A 13,577-nucleotide genomic window follows, 5' to 3' on the forward strand; every position below is an offset into this window, starting at 1 on the left:
TTGGAGAGTAGCTCAGGTGAGATCTTGGTAAACTGTGAGCTGAGACGATTCAAATGTGTATGGCCTCTCGTCTTGTAAAGCCATCATAATGTGCCTTTTATTTTGGTAGTCTGAGCACTGGGTAAACACATCACAGAAGACCGATCCTGGTGCCTGCGGGGACTTACTAATTCTGTATATCCTTTGAATGGTAACCTTTTTGGATTGGCTTGGAGGTAGGATAGAGGACACCAGACAGCATAAGTGGTGATATTGTAGTAGTGATATAGTTGTTGTAGTGTCAGGGATATTCTGAAATTTTGTATTGCAACACCTACTTCTATCTTCAAATACTGCTACATGTATGTTGCGATTATTTTGTGAGGTGTGGAGGTTATGAAGGGAGTCCTTCAAAGATGACATACCATTGTATAAAACAAGATGTCCTCCTTTGAGTCTCGATCTATAACTGCTTGGATCTCTTTTTTAACAACTGCTATATCTACAGCATTTACTTTCTGAATGCCTTGGAACAAGTCCCCTGTTTAATAGTTAGGGCAGAACCCTCATCAACGCCTGGGGAAGCTGTGACAGTCTCCGAGACCTGGGCTGAATGTAAATAATCTGATCTGCTAGTGGCCTCATGGCCTTCAGAGTCAGCCATCTTGTTGTGCACCTGTCTCTGTAATATAGAGCCAATATCCCTGGTTCCTGCAGGAGCCCTTACTGGCTTCTGGGATCTGTTTCCCATGTGCAGAGTCCGGCAAGTCAGTGCCATATAAATGCTGATGTACATGGAAGGTCTCTGCTGTAGATGGAGTTTGCTACATGGTTCCCATAGCTAATGAAGTGTGGAGATAAGCAGGCCCCTGCTTTGCGCCGCTTCAGTTTCGCCACCGGAGCAAAAAATAATGGCATCTATCTAATAGGGTAAGATGTTCGTATAAAGGTATTAAGTGTATCTCTGACTGATGTTGCTTGATAAGCAAGATACTTGCATCTCATTTTTTATGGTACTCCATAGGCCCTGTGTAATAAAACTCACTAAGTCTGAACTCTATAAAATAATAAAGGTACTAGAGCAGTTTTATCACTGAAAAAAGCTTAAAAACCTTTGAGAGCCCTGGCCAACAAAGATCATCCAACCTGATATTGAAATAAAATTCCCACAATGCTCAGACAGCCATTAGCTACCTAGCCTTCTTGACTTACTATATAGGCTGGCATTGTAATTCAACAAAAAACCACACACAGTGTGGCCCAAACATGTTGCAGATCTACACTTCCTGCACCTTTCATTTTTAGGAGTGGTGAATAATTCTTATTTGATTTGTAAGAAGACCATTGTCCAGACTTGACACTCACCCTTGTGTGCAGTTTTCGTGACATGGCTGACAGTCATTCATATCATCAGGATACTTGAAAATGGGACCCTTGTCTCCAAATATCCCATTTGGACATTTGTTCACACAGTTCAGCCCATCACGATAGTTTGCACATTTGAAGCAAGCATCTGGACCCTGCAGGAATTGTATAGAATACAAGCAATGTAGAGAGACACATAAATCTAATGAGTAATCAAGTTATTACATTGTCATGTGCAGGACTTACTGTTCCATTGCAGGCCAAACCTCCCTCCATCATGTAACACTCTGCATGACAGGGTTGGCAAAGCCCAACACTGGCAAACTCTCTGTTATCACTGCAAAGAGAAGAATGAGGAAAGGATTTCATAAACCAAAATTACTTTTCATTAAACAAGGTGCAGTGCCATGCTATGAAAAGTCAAATAGCAATATATTATATTGGTTTCTATTGGTATGTTGATCCTAATCCTAACTACAGATAGATAAAAGGCTCCACTTTTTCTCTAAATACATGTTCTTATTTCAATAAAAATAATATGTGTACATAAGCTTGAAACCATATTTAGTTGCATATGCTCAGCACATTATATTGCAAACATGTTTATACTTTACACATTAAATATTTATCATATGTATGTTTATTTAAGGCAGACCGTCTAAATTCTGGGTTATGGCCCAACACTAGGTACCGTGCTAATTTAGTTGTTCCTCTTTGGAACATACAATTTCATCCAGGTTCCAGGTAAGTTCTCTCAATAAGTTGTTTATTGTGGTATCAATGCTTTTCTCAGTAAAATGGAAAATCCTTTCACAATAGGAAGATTCTAATGGAGTATTTTATTTTATAAAATGTACTTTATTAAATTTAAATTGGGTCTTCAAGCTAATGGGATGTATATAATTTGAATTCCTGTTAATAAAAGATTATAAACCACTTATTAAGGTCAATGTGAAGTCCTCTGCAAGTCTTTACAGATAACAAAGGACATGCTTTAAGATCAAAAGAGGTTTCACATTACTATTATGTTATCATTATGTTTAATTTTATTTTTACAGTGGCAAAGTTAAAATCCAGATTGTATTGCTAAAAGCTGTTCCAGCATAATCAAACACATATTGGATTAATACCTCTAAGAAGAAGTACAGGGATACAAAACTAGTCTTACCTCATCTAAGGTAATCAAATAAGGTAATCAAATCTCATCTAAGGTAATCAAATAATTTCCCCTTCTCCTATGTCAGTAAATATCTATAGTTGGAAATGTAAATATACATAAATCCATCAATTGAATTAAAGGGACACTATAGTCACCAGCACAACTACAGCTTATTTAATTTGTTCTGGTGAGTAGAATCATTCCCTTCAGGCTTTTTGCTGTAAACACGGTCTTTTCAGAGAAAATGCAGTGTTTACATTACAGCCTAGTGATAACTTCACTGGCCACTCCTCAGATGGCTGTTAGAGATCCTTCCTGGGTCTTTCCTCATAGAGATTAATTGATTCAATTCATCTCTATGAGGAGACGCTGATTGGCCAGGGCTGTGTTTGAATCATGCTGGCTCTGCCCCTGATCTGCCTTTTTGTCAGTCTCAGCCAATCCTATGGGGAAGCATTGTAATTGGATCAGGCTACCACTTCTGATGATGTCAGCAGACTACTTGGTTTTTTTTTTTAGGCAGACAGCATGCAGAGTTACAGCTTCTGGCTTGAATACAGTAAGATTTTTACTATATTTATGAAGGCATGAGGGACCCAGGGGGGCTAGATGGTGGTTTTAACTCTATTGGGTCAGGAATACATGTTTGTGTTCCTGGCCCTATAGTGATCCTTTCAGTGTAAAGTCCAAAAGCTTATCTACTAAATTTACTCAGTTCTGTTCATATTAACTTGTCAGTTGTGTCCTGTTTTGTAGACCCACAGTAAAAGTGTAACATAATGCAGAACACTATATCAATGGTAATAATGCTAATGTTTACAATTAGAATAGCACATAATATAATAAGCTGCTTATTTCTTTCTGGGCTGTAGATCTCACCCATGTGAGAAGTTGCAGGATGGCACACAGATGCCATCTCGGCTGTAATTCTTGCAAGTCAGGCATTGGTCAGGTCCAGGTCCCCAGCATCCAGCAGACGAGCAGAGTGGGTCACAAACCTTTCCTTCTTGTACTACAATTAAACAAGGAAAGTTACGTCAACCTATTTACAAAGGTAATGTAGAGGGTTTGGCCACTGGACACCAGATAGGTTCAGTAAATACTACCTATGCAAACTATCATATATGTTCTAGGTACAGGCACATTCAAATACCACAATAGGTCATGCAATAATAAATACAAATATCACCTGTCAGAGAACTGATAATAAAAGGTGTTATATCAAATTAACTAGATGCTATTCAATCACCCAGTTAAACGCTCTTGCGTGCTTTAAAATAAGTCTGGCCCTGTGTGTCAGGATGGACCAAGAGAAAAATCTGGTGTTCTGCTTAAAGGGGACACTTACCGTAAGCACTTTAACAACTTAATTTTATTGAAGTTGTCATAGTACCTATAGTCCTGTCCCATTCTCCTACCCCCCAAAACCCTTTAATTCACTAATTTGAGGGCTTGGAAGAGGGCCTCAAGCCAAACCTCCAAGCCCTCTGGGTACAAAAGCAGGGAATCTTATTTCCTGGTTCTCAAATCGTAACATAGGATGACGCAACCCGAGGAGGAAGTCGCGGAAGCACAGAAGGAGACTCTGAGAAAAGGTGAGTTATTTGTTTTAATTTTATTAATTCTTTAAAATTAAATCAGAGAAGGGATGCAGTGTAAACACTGAGGACCATGACAAGACATAAAAAACTGAAGTAGACTGAGAGCAACAGTATGTAATATATGTTTACAACTGTCCAACCGTCTAACTACCCAACTGTCCGCTAAGACTATGGACTGTTACTCAATCCTGGTTTAAGGAATAAACAACTTCTTGGTTAAAATGACAATATGCCAACTAATGAAAAGCCAGTGAATTATATTTTGGCATATGCTAATTTTAACTGTTCATACCTTAAAGGGCACACAAATATTAAGTCAAATCACATCAATGACATAGTTCTAAAGTATTCATAGAGAACTTAACATTGTGACTAGTATAGCACCATACTGTGATTAGTACAATGCAAGTCAGTGCAGAATTGTCATGCCTGAACTCTTAGTTCCCCCCCCCCCCTTACATTCCAGTGGCCACGAGTGTGTGACACATTTATCGCAATGGATGTGTGGGGGAGCTGGAACAAAGCATGGCATTTCTAATTTGACTTCTCTACTACTTTATGTTTAACTCACTGTAAAAGGCATGTGGGCCTCTCTTGGCTCCAGCATTGTGGTGAAACATTAACTCCACTATAACTAGGACCTTCTATCAGAATGCTTTTTCTGAATTTGGAAAAATAAGATGGAATAAAAAGAAAACAAACTGACAAAGACACATTTTGGTTTTAGAGCTGCTGTAGACTACAATGCGCCACCACAATGCATACACCATGCAGGAGACTTACTACACTTGGATGCAGGTGTGTTGTTCTTAATTTCCTGTCTCTGCTTGGGAGTTAGAAACAAAGATGTCCAGTTAATGGTATGGTAGTAGCAGAGTTTCTGGTTCTCTGTGATATAGACTTTCCCAGCACTGATCTCCCTCAGTGAACGGAACCCGAGAGACGTCACGTTATCGTTCTTCATCACCAGCAGTGAGAAACCCCGGCTGCAATGTACAAGAGAAGCTTGATTATTAGGTCTGAGGGCAGAGGGCACAGAGCTGGATTGACAGCAGACATATATAGTCACTATGCAATACACATCCAATCTCACTGTGCAGGATCAGACTGGGACATAAAATTATAGCAGGAGAGAAGAGCACAAACAGAGAGACACAGAGACTGGTCTATATTTACTATTACTAAACAGTCCAATTTTTATCTGAAACAGACAGGCATATTTATATATAAGTAAATGATGCATTTAATAAATATCATTCTGCAAAAAGGAAGGAGAAGTAAATTCCACTCACTTGTAGAGAGTTCGACCTCCAATGGTTGTAAGATTAGCGAACACGCTGAAGTCATTCATATGTTTTGGCCAGTACTGGATGTTTAAGTACCCTAAGAACAAATGAAAGAAACCTTCGATGAGGTAGGGCAATAAACAGCAGGAAGATGCTTTTTTTTTATTTGTCCAATACCTATTCAGCTGCATCATTTAGTGTAAACCTTATAGCTCCCACAATTCCAAAGGTTCTGTTTTAATATTCTTTCTTGGAAGTTTTATTTTCAATATGAAATAATGTGAATAAAAACCCAAGGTTCTTTTATATTTCCATAGTCTTGCTTACCTGTGATTTCTCGCACTGCTTGAAATACTTTTAGCTTGCTGGGGTCCAGTGGTGGCACTTCCCTCCATACATCGCTATGGGTTAAACATACAGATTGTTCTGTATAAATGCATTATGTATTATAAATTACTTAGAGCATCCATAAAGTAACCTGCCACTAACACCTCCACAATTGCAAAATGAAATGGCCACTTGGCTAGTGAAATGCATCTGCTTAAAAGCAGCTAATTCTTTAAACTGGCACATGCTGTAATCAACCCTATGCTCCTATTACAGGAAAAAGTCACGTATCTTGAGTGACAATTAATTTATCTGCAAAGGACACCTGAGAGTATGAGAGACAAAAGTACAAATACAACTCCTTGAAATAATAAATATGAGTAAGAGAACTAATTTAAAATGCCAGCATGGTTGATAAATTATGACCAAATTAAAGATAATTGAGTTGTGAAACTCTTCACTCTGTCATCATGAAATCGATTCCAAAGCTGACATGGCATGTTCTAAACATTAAATTAATAAACATTAAAAAAGTAATGCCAAACTGAAAAACAAATCAGGACATGGGATCTTCTTCTGCACCACCCAGATCGTGATGATAGCCCAGAATGAATGTTCATTTGGTCCATAGGGAGTTAACATGCACGTAATATTTATGACATCTATATATAGTTCAAAATGAATGGACTATTAACATCAGTAGGAGATGAGACACAGCAGTAACCAACAGAAGCTGGGCATATGCTAGGGACGTGTGTGTTACCACAGTGCTTCTGACTGCACCATTCCTTTTGTTTGTTAGTTTGCGTTGGGCCAGGACACTTATGGAACCTTCAAGTTCAGGTGTAGGAATTATAGTAAGCATAGTATAAATAGAAAATGAGAACCGGACATTAAGGAAATGAATTCCATTCAAACAATTTAACGTGTTCAATCCAAACTTTGCATTTCAATGCCATAAATATAGGCAATGTATAGGCACGATTATAACAATTACAACACCAACAATAGAAAAACTCAACTTGTGACACTTTGGCATTACTGGTTTCACAAAACCTCTGGCATTAAAGTATTGCCATTAATGGCAGCTATGATTGTATTAAAGAGCAGCAGTAATGTGTGGACTTGATCTGTGCTCATAGAAAGGCAGAACAGGTTGGGGATATGTTAGAGGGATCTCACATTTTATCTGCATTGTATCCCAAATTACATAACATATCTGTTTCTTATTCCTATTCCAAGACATTGTGTAAGTCATTAAATTGCTTAAAATTAAATTTCCTAGCATTCAGCCAGCACCACCAATTGCTTGTGTTAAGTCGATGCAACTACCACCTGCAGCAAAAACTTCCCTTTGAGTAGCTATATTCTACTGCAAACATTTAGGACATGTACCACCTTACCCCTCTAAACCAATGATGAGGAAATCCAAGTTTCCCAGAATTTTGGTACAGTTGACAAATTTATCAATATTGCTTGCGTCCACTGTCTGATATTTGCTCCCGAGTCCTGTCCCCTCGCATGCTATAGAAAGTGGAAGAAGAAATATCATCAGATAATGAAAATTATGCAGAATGAACATACTATGCCCAATATGAGTTCCATGTGCTTACAACAAGGAATTGTTTGCCTCTGGATCTACAGCTATCTTTGAGCTAAAACAGGCTCTTTGCTAAGTATTTTAATAATTGCAATTCAATAACAATTAAACATCTTGATCTTTATTACTTTTGATGGCTAGCGTTGTTGTTCTGATGCAAGTTACCTTTAGGACACAGCCCGGAACATGGTTCACACATCTTCACCCCATTCTTCTCCACTTCCATCTTAGTGTTTGGACAAGCACGGACACAGGAACCCTGATCCACCACAAAGTTACCTGGAAAACAGAGAGCGCCCATCAGACAGCAGCAAAAGCATACATTTGCCAGGATTTTTATTTTGTAATTATTTTAAACAATATTGTTGTAATCATATGACTTTATGAAAAAATGATTTCACCAAGTTCGATAATCTTACAAGTTTAAATAAAAAGAGGCATTAGGTATGGACATATTGTGTACTCAGAGAGTAGCATTATAATGTGCTGTCATGTTTAGTGGACACAATCTCTTCCAGCTCCTGGTTGTTTTCAACATGTCTAAATCACTGTCTGTTTATTGATATATACACAAGAATGAACCTGCATGTTCTAGAATAGTGGTTCCCATAACCTCCTTTCTCAGGATTCAGGGTTCTTTCTCCCCCCAATTCTGTTCAAATAGGGACATTAAGGACTGTGCTGGGGAACAACTGTTTTTTAAGATTTACATAAAATAATTCCCACAACTGCCCGCACCACTGTCTACATATAGATCATGTATTTTCATTGACTGTACGTACGTGGGCAGCTCTTGACACAAGTTCCTCCATACTGATACTTGGCATCTGGGTTGGGTTCCAGACGATTGGAGAATTGGTTGTAAATCAGTAGCGGTGGACAATGTGGGACACAGGCTCCGTCATTATTAAAGTGCTGACATGCCTGCGTGACATACAATGCATTTATGTTATAGCCAAGTGTTTGCATGAAGGGCATCCAATGTTTTACATTCTGGGACAGATACTTACAACACACTGAAGGTTTGAGGATCCCGTGCAGCCCCCTGCACATTCATCATGGCAGCACTCTGTGGGCTTCCTGCCATAGCAGCGACCATTGCATTGCTGCGCACAAATCGTCTTAGTCACTTAAAAAAATTATAATTATTCTGTTAGCAGTATGTACATATTTACATTTTCAGTATTGACATTTATTTGAAAAAGCTGAACTCCATAGCTGAACCTTAACCAGATTACAATAAAACGGACTACTTGGTGAGGCATTCCCTAGCATAATGATTTTTTTTCAAGAAAATTGAGAATGTTCATATAAACACATGTTCATCTACAGCCATCTGTGTCATAAGTCAGAGTGTCTTTAGAGAGACTTACATTTCTGGCAGTCTTCTTCTCCAGGACCCCAACATTTTCCATCGCAGGTGGAGTGGCATGATTGACCTGTAGAGAACAGTGATTAATTAATTACCATCTTCTCATTATCTGCCTAATAACTTTCCTAAATATATAACATATGCTTTACAAGACCCATAAACCTGTGATGCAGTAGTAGTAGGCAGTAGAGACATGGATATCATCATACATAAAATCAAATAATTGCTTAATTAAAGAAACAAAACAGGCATTTCTGCCACGCATGATTTGGAGACATACAGGATTATTCACTATTATTCACAAGTGAGAATTGTCAGAAATACAAAGCGAATTTCCAATTTAAGGCCAATGTAGCTAAATTGAACATATAACTGATATTTTTTTTAAGTCTGTCTATTTTGGCCTTAAATCTGAAATTCACTTTGCATTCCCAACAATTCTCATTTTAGTAAAGTAAATAACCCTGATGGATTATACAGATATCAGTGTCTTGTGTTTGCTCACAGGATGTATTTCCTGAACCCACTTCCTGTTTGTCCAGTGTACTTTGGACTACAACTCTCTCAGTCTGGATTTTGTGCAAGAAACAGATTGAGCAATCAGGAACTATGCAAGTTTTGTCTTTCTGCACAATTTCTCTTCTTCATGTGTGAATGCTGTTAATGCCATAATTAAACTGAGGGGAACTGTAAGCCTGACCCAAGTCTGCACCAGCAGCATTATTATTACTACTGGTATTTTTATAGCACCAGCATATTCCGTAGCGCTTTACAATATTATCAAAGGGGGAGATTTAACAACTAATGAGACAATTAAAAAACTTACAGAAACAATAGATTGAAGGAGGCCCTGCTCAAACGAGCTTACAGTTTATAGGAGCTGGGGTGTAAATCCCAACAGGACAGAAGGTAGCAATCAAACAAGGTGGAGTGAAGCAGAGCTGGAGGAGAGAATAGAGTGCTGCCCTTTAGGAGAGAGCAAGAGACAGGTATGTGAGGTAGAGGAGGTTACTATGGGAGGCCATAAACTTTCCTAAAGAGATGGGTTTTGAGGCACTTTTTAAATAATTGAAGACTAGAGGAGAGTCTATTGGCAGTAGGTAGGCTATTCTATAGGAAGGGAGCCGCCCGCAAGACGTCCTGCAAGTGTGAGTTGGCTATACAGGTGCGAGCAGCAGACAGGAGAAGGGGCATACCTGCGGATCAGTGAAGATTATTATTAAGGCCTCTCTCCATCCCAGGCACTTATCTCCTTGCTTACATGATTTTGGCAGTGCTAATTTCGGAAGAATAAGCCATAAAGAAATAAAAGCAAGCAAAAAAGCACACCTTCCCTCTGATAAGGGGGGTATAATCAAAGTATCTCAATCAATTCTCTATGAATAATTGAGATTCATTTGACCATGCTATAGTGGAGCTCTGTTTATAAGAGTGTTGTTTACATTCCAGAGATAATTGCTGTTAAACTAAATTTGATGGATAGGTACCAATGAAGGTTACAGAAAACAAAAATACAGTTCTGAGTACATAAGAGGGGAGGTCTCTTAGAGGAACACTTCACTAACAATATAAAACAAAATAAATGCCTAGAAACAAAATTTGTCTAGTAATTTTGCCAAGATGTTAAAATAGAAAACAAACCCATATAATTTAACACCTTAAGTGCCAATTATATTTAATGGCATCACCACGGTCTGGTCCCTAAAGACCCTAATCCAGTACGGAATGTTCTGCTTATTATGAATTTGGATCTCTGCACACCCCTGCAGTGGCTACGTGAGTTGGATGATTTTAATTTGGATACAGGATCTTTAAAGTCTGGTTTCTTTTGATGGAATTATTCCACCACTGGTCATTTAGCAGTTAAAAAACTATGAATATTTTTTAACACTGCAGAGCGGACTCTTTATAAGCCCTTATCAGAGTATAATATTTTTTCTAGCGGTTTTCTATCATGTGCATGGTTATAGTCTATGTAAGTGAATGTATGCTAGGGGTCTTTATTCCAGTAAACTAAAAATTTATTTAATGTGTTTTACTCTTTACACCTTTGAAATTATGATGTTCAATGTAAGAAAATTAGTCATATTCTATTTTAATACACAATTGAAGCTCACCATTAAATTAATCAAACTGCCCTGAGCCATGATCTTTAGTATTTTTTTTCTTTATTTTACAATTTTTTTTTTATTATTGTTTGAAACTAGAAAAGCTAGTCTGTGTTTTGTAAAGTATTTGAACAGAAATGGAACGATTGCTGGCCTCGTGAAATAGGATAAGCGATAGCAAGATTTGCCAAGGTTGGGTTTGTCTTGGCACTCTGTTGGCATGAGCTAATATTTATTAAAAGGGCTTGTGGGGTTGAACTTTATAGCACCTAAAATAAGCCCGCGACAGTAACCATAGACATGTGTATTTTTTTTCTTACATTTTTTTTTATTGTGCTGTTTCCAATAATACAATCATAACCATATCTGCCTGATATTTGAGAGAAATCCCATATTTTATTCAAATAATAAATCGTACAAATTACATAGACAATTGACATAGTTACATAATTAGTTACATAGTTACATAGCTGAAAAGAGACTTGCGTCCATTAAGTTCAGCCATAGTGACGATGACTAGTGATGTCCCTAACGGTTCGCCAGCTAATAGTTACCGGCGAACATAGCATGTTCGCGTTCGCCACCGCGGGCGAACACATGCGATGTTCGGTCCGCCCCCTATTCTTTATCATTGAGTAAACTTTGACCCTGTACCTCACAGTCAGCAGACACATTCCAGCCAATCAGCAGCACACCCTCCCTAGCAGACCCTCCCACCTACTGGACAGCATCCATTTTAGATTCATTCGGAAGCTGCAACCATTTTATTTTATTTTTTCAATTTATAATAATTTTTTTTTCAGTGCATATAAATGTTACAAGCAGATACTCCCCCCAGACACTCTGTGTTACTGCAGATACTCCCTCCAGACACTCTGTGTTACTGCAGATACTCCCTCCAGACACCCTGTGTTACTGCAGATACTACCTCCAGACACTCTGTATTACTGCAGATACTCCCTCCAGACACTCTGTATTACTGCAGACACTCCCTCCAGACACTCTGTGTTACTGCAGATACTCCCTCCAGACACCCTGTGTTACTGCAGATACTCCCCCCAGACACCCTGTGTTACTGCAGATACTCCCTCCAGACACTCTGTTACTGCAGATACTCCCTCCAGACACCCTGTGTTACTGCAGATACTCCCTCCAGACACTCTGTGTTACTGCAGATACTCCCTCCAGACACCCTGTGTTACTGCAGATACTCCCTCCAGACACCCTGTGTTACTGCAGATACTCCCTCCAGACACCCTGTATTACTGCAGATACTCCCCCCAGACACTGACACAGAGCAGAATAGGGACTGTTCCCCCTACATAGGGTCACTTGGCAGATATGGATTGACACCTATCCTAAGGATCCCTGATACACACTGACACAGAGCAGAATAGGGACTGTTCCCCCTACATAGGGTCACTTGGCAGATATCGATTGACACCTATCCCCTGGGTTTATCTCCTGCTGTAATTTAGCTTAAGAGAAAGCAATGCCTGCAAGGGGAAGTAGGGAGGAGGGCACGCTCTGTGTGAGAGTTGCAGCATGGAGAGAGGAGAGAAACAGCCTGAATGATATATTGCAGCAGCTTTGGACAGGCAATCTGAGAACAGAGAGAGAACAGATAAGTTTTATTTAAGCCAACATAAAGAGTAGGGTACTTTGTTATGGGGAGCAAGTCTGTTTTGGATTAAATAATTTTAGTCTGAACTAAAAATTGCCAGGGAAGCCCTACAATGAAGGGAAAGAAAATGTGTCTATAATGTCTCTTCAATGAAAAAAAAAGAAAAAAAAAAAAGGGATTCATAGCTGGAACTTACAGTAGCCATTACAAAAACTAATTATGAATGAACCAAATAGCTGTTCTATTTTGTTTATTTGGAATTTGAATAAATTACAGTAAGAATTTAGGAAAAACGAAAATGCACCGAATCAGACTAAATTTGTCCAAATGTCAATTCGGACTGCACCTAATCTCCAAGTATTTTAATTATTCTGCTCAACATTCTACAAATTAAAAACTAATTTACATATGTGAGTTTTAATATAAAAAACGTGTTAAAATCCACTTCAATAGGGAACAAAAACTTAATAAAACATAGGTACCTACCTATCTCACATAACTGAGATTGCATATACTCTTAAGAGCACACACCCTCTCCATACACAGCAAACACACAAGACTGGAGATGTATGTAGCTATAACATTTCACACACATTTACTATTGAAGTTCTTGAGATCAAAATCAAATACAGCTTTTGTTTAAATGAACGAAAAAGGAGGCGGTAGTAGTCAGAGAGACCTACTTGTTGTCTCAGAAACTACAGGATCTCAATAGAGAAACCTTGACCTACATAATCTTAACAATATAGATAAGACATTATGGCAGAGACTCCGGTTAAGCTTGCCAATGATTAAATATGCCTAAATCAGAGTCGTTAAGAAAAACAGCAACAGTATTGTTTTGGAGAGAACTTCAATGCTCTACATAGAATAAAAACATTATTGTAGTCTGTTTATTATATGTATAATAAAACAGCTCAGATTCTGTTTTGGCTTAAGGAAATTGAATTTCTTGAAGGAACACTCCAGCACCAACACAACTTAAAGGGTTGCTCCAACCACTACAGTGTTTATGATTGTAGGGTGCCGCTCCCCAGTAATGTGGCAAACCGTTTTACAAATGTTTGGCCTCTTACCTGGTCCTGCTGGGCACCTGGTCTGCTGTGAAGCAGGGTTTACAACATACGCCCTCTGCAGAGCTGCAGAAGTTGGAAGG

At 38.6% G+C, this 13,577-nt stretch overlaps 1 protein-coding gene across 2 annotated transcripts in view; it reads right to left on the reverse strand.

Moving 5' to 3' along the window:
• Positions 1–13,577, reverse strand: part of ERBB3 (erb-b2 receptor tyrosine kinase 3) — a 93,186-nt gene that overhangs the window by 19,938 nt on the left and 59,671 nt on the right. For both annotated transcript variants that reach the window (XM_063426480.1, XM_063426472.1), the window contains exons 5-15: positions 8,691–8,756; positions 8,328–8,446; positions 8,100–8,241; positions 7,483–7,596; positions 7,121–7,241; positions 5,718–5,791; positions 5,397–5,487; positions 4,888–5,090; positions 3,383–3,515; positions 1,591–1,681; positions 1,345–1,499 (exon numbers count right to left, since the gene is read on the reverse strand). In XM_063426480.1, the coding sequence (XP_063282550.1) occupies positions 1,345–1,499; positions 1,591–1,681; positions 3,383–3,515; positions 4,888–5,090; positions 5,397–5,487; positions 5,718–5,791; positions 7,121–7,241; positions 7,483–7,596; positions 8,100–8,241; positions 8,328–8,446; positions 8,691–8,756 (1,309 nt within the window). The remainder of the gene's footprint in view (positions 1–1,344; positions 1,500–1,590; positions 1,682–3,382; positions 3,516–4,887; positions 5,091–5,396; positions 5,488–5,717; positions 5,792–7,120; positions 7,242–7,482; positions 7,597–8,099; positions 8,242–8,327; positions 8,447–8,690; positions 8,757–13,577) is intronic.

This window comes from Pelobates fuscus, chromosome 1 (genome assembly GCF_036172605.1).
Source record: "Pelobates fuscus isolate aPelFus1 chromosome 1, aPelFus1.pri, whole genome shotgun sequence".
Classification (NCBI taxonomy): domain Eukaryota; kingdom Metazoa; phylum Chordata; class Amphibia; order Anura; family Pelobatidae; genus Pelobates; species Pelobates fuscus.